Source organism: Arachis ipaensis, chromosome B05 (genome assembly GCF_000816755.2).
Source record: "Arachis ipaensis cultivar K30076 chromosome B05, Araip1.1, whole genome shotgun sequence".
Taxonomy (NCBI): domain Eukaryota; kingdom Viridiplantae; phylum Streptophyta; class Magnoliopsida; order Fabales; family Fabaceae; genus Arachis; species Arachis ipaensis.
Window position 1 is genome coordinate 12,135,868 of NC_029789.2, and position 3,652 is coordinate 12,139,519.

General features: G+C 39.9%; 1 protein-coding gene across 2 annotated transcripts in view; it reads right to left on the reverse strand.

Annotated features, from left to right (window-relative positions):
• LOC107642934 (zinc finger CCCH domain-containing protein 44) overlaps positions 259-3,652 on the reverse strand; it is a 7,420-nt gene continuing 4,026 nt past the window's right edge. For both annotated transcript variants that reach the window (XM_016346445.2, XM_016346444.2), the window contains 3 exons: positions 3,492-3,562; positions 2,802-2,956; positions 259-2,714 (listed from right to left, as the gene is read on the reverse strand). In XM_016346445.2, the coding sequence (XP_016201931.1) occupies positions 499-2,714; positions 2,802-2,956; positions 3,492-3,562 (2,442 nt within the window). In that variant the 3' untranslated portion in view covers positions 259-498. The remainder of the gene's footprint in view (positions 2,715-2,801; positions 2,957-3,491; positions 3,563-3,652) is intronic.

Below are 3,652 nucleotides of genomic sequence, written 5' to 3' on the forward strand. Positions count from 1 at the left end.
AGCAGTACAATTAGAATCTAATTTGAAATGATAACAAGAGAGAGATCAAGACAAAGTTAAATATGCAAGTCATTAACACCACACACATGATAACTGAATAAAATAAGAAGTGCCACCGGATATTTGGAAATATGAAATCAATTAATAAAAGCTTACACCTTAGATTTACATTTTTTGCTTCTCAGCTCCAGCAAGCCATTGAACGAATTGGATAATAAATTTTTTCATTTTCATTACCCGGAAAAAATATTACTGTCCTAAAGAATGAATCACAACTAACATAGAAAAGAGTTGTAAAATTGACAATAGGATACACGAGATATTAGTGGGAAATCACCAACCTCAGATATGCTACAGTAGTTTCTTATAAAAAAAATTATGCCACTTGACTATTACTGTCAGGTTAAATTACAACAATTGGAAATAGACAACTTCCAGATGTGTTAAGGATTACAAAAATCAAATTTGACCAATGCTAGTGCCTAGTGGAACCCAAAATCATGGGTGGAAGTAATCACAGGATGCCCCCTTCTTACAGCGCCCACTTTCATAAAATTTACAGACTCGTTGCCCTTTGGGCAGAGGCCTGTGTGAGCCTCCGTTTCCAACACCAACTGAAGTTTGCCGGTTCCACGCAGTTCTGCCTCTAGCAACAGCTGATTCCCTACCATGACCATGAAAACCCCGATCTCTAGGCACAGAAGGTCGATCGCTGCCATATCTTGCTTGACTTCCACCAAAGCTTGGAGAAACTGTAGGAGTGTATGAACTTGTGCTCCTGTTCTCCTGCACTGCTGACTGCCCCACTCCCCAGCCAATGTTCACATTTCCTCTATCCATTCCACTCCATCCCAAGTTTGTATTCTCTGACCCGACTCTCCAAGTGGGGTCTGTAGCAATGCTCCAGGTTGCAGTCGATGGACCAATGGTTGAATTTTCTGAGCCTGATTCCCATTGATAACCTGAAACACTAATGCTCTTTGTACCCACCTTAACTTCAGAACTCCTTGAAGAATGTTCCCCAGATACTCTCTGATGATGATGATGATGATGATGATGATGATGTATATCTGCTTGCCGCAATGGTTCCTCTGCTGCTGTTGACTGAGATTGCAAGTGCAAATCACCAGTGGAGCTAAGTGCATCACCTTTACCTGCATCAAGTACTGGGCTAAGCCCGTCTGCAAAACTGAGGCAATCATTTTTAGAACTGTCAGTCAATTCCTCACCACATTTCATGATTGAAGTGGGAGATTCCAAGCCACCGCCGCCACCACCACCACCACCACCAAGTGATTCCATTGCTTCCACCTCAGCTAACAGATCTGAGACTGATTCATCAACGTCAACTAATGAGCTAAAGTCAGTGGTCTCACCGATGAATGCTTGCCACGTCGAAGGATGGGATGGGGGACTATGCAAATCAAATCCTAGCTTAAGTGGTGATATCTTTGTCACAGAAACTTCAGCTGATGTAGTAACCACACAATTGGAATTAGTATTTACATGAGGGTCTCTCCAGTCTTGTTCAAGCTGTGATGGAGGAATATGCAAATCAAATCCTAGCTTAGGTGGTGATGTCTTTGGCACAGAAACTTCAGCTGATGTGGGAACCACACAATCAGAAGAAGTATTTACATGAGGGCCTATCCAGTTCTGGTCAGGATGGGATGGAGAACTATGTAAATCAAATCCTAGCTTAGGTGGTGATGTCTTTGTAACCAAAACTTCAGCTGATGTGGTAACCACACAATTGGAAGAATTGTTAACACGAGGGCCTCTCCAGTTCTGTTCAGAAGATTGCCCTGAATTATCTTCACTGTATGATTGCTTCTGGTAACTCTGCCCACTGTTACTCTGACCATCAGAAGTCCTGTTCAAACCAGGATTCCCTTTATCTGCAGAGTTTCCCCCAATCCGATTACCTTCATTTAATTTATCAGAATTCTCCTTCATATTCTCAGAAATGGCCACTGAAGGTTGTGGATGGTATGCATGGGGCTGTTCCTGCCATCCATTGCTCCTAACAGATTCATCTTTACCATCAGACTGGGTACGAGTATCATCCACCTTTAGCTCCCTGTTCTGCTCATTAATTTGGTTGTCTGAACGAGTTTCATTCCTTGCTGCAGTGCTGCAACCATCCTGACTATAATCTTTAATATCCTCTTTGGTATCCACTGTACCACTGATCCCCAAAGACAGCAGTTGGCTGAAATATGGCATTGACACATTTTTGGAACACTTCCCACTTAGGGCATCGGTTAACAATATAGAGCTATCTTGTTTTTCATTTATCCTCCATATCCTGAGATTAGGAGGGAAACCTCCACTTGCATTCCACTTAAACAGTTGCAACATGGAAAAAGGTCCTTGAACCTTCCCAGTTGGGTCCTGATAATGCCATGATTTATCATTCACAAAATCATTGAATGACTGTTCTACCCCTACAGATTGAGGAGACGATGAAATGTCCAACGCAACACCAGATGGTTCTGATTTCACAACTACATTAGGGTTATCATCAAACACTGTATCATTAGGTTTTATCTGACTTTTTGTCACGCAGGCATTGCCACTCTGTTCATGGACAGCAGCAGAAAAATCTTGTGTTTTGCATCCATCATCATTCAAGACACTATCACAACTTTTAGGCAAAGTGGGCTCCTTCTCTTTTCTGTCAAAACCAGGATACTTCGACCATATATTTCCATCTACATAAATATTGCCATAGTTACCATGAGAAAAGCATTATCTGGACAGCATGAAAACAAAGGTTAATAAAGAAAATGGATGTTTACCTTGCTTCCTTTCATCTGACTCTCCTGCATCTTCATCAGACTCGAACATCAAATCCAGATTTGGGTCAGAGTGTACCTCTGGAATTTCACGCATCCTGCGCTGTCGTTCCTCTGGTGTGTTTAGTAGCTGTAACTTCTCCACACATTCTCTGAGCGTGCAGTTTGGTCAAGGCTCAACCATGTATGATGTATCTCACACATGAATAATAAGCATAGAGGATAAACCACCACTTCCATTCCATACGCAACATATTCGTAAAAAATTCTACATAGTTCACAAATATTTCATGAATGCATGCGAATTCATGCAAAAACTAAAAACATCACATGTGAAGACTGCAAATTCATTTTTACATTAAACAGATAATAAATGTAGAAGACAACAAAGTAAATAACAATGAATTTCCACCACAAAATATATAGATGCACATGAAAAGAAAGAAATAAAAAATAAAAGAAAAATACATTATATCTTTAACATATAGCTTTATATGCTTTCCCAATATTGTAGCCTTCATTGGCATGCTTAATTGTTTAACCCTATAAACTCGTCTTGTATCAATAAGAAGATATTTCACCTATGCATGATAAGAAGTTTTAGAACCAAACGTGTATCATTTAGCACCCACAGTTAAGTGTTTTGGGAGAAGAATGAATAGGAGAGAGTGAACTAAAAATTGTTAAGGATATTCTTTTCTATGCCCTTTTTCACTTGCTCTATCACGAAGATGAGTAAGCCGCAGTATCTCAGCTTCCAGCAACTATATCAAGAAAGAAGCACAATAGTTAAAACTTCTGGCCAACTAAACGCATAATCAAATTTTAAACATCTAACATTAAATAATGAATAG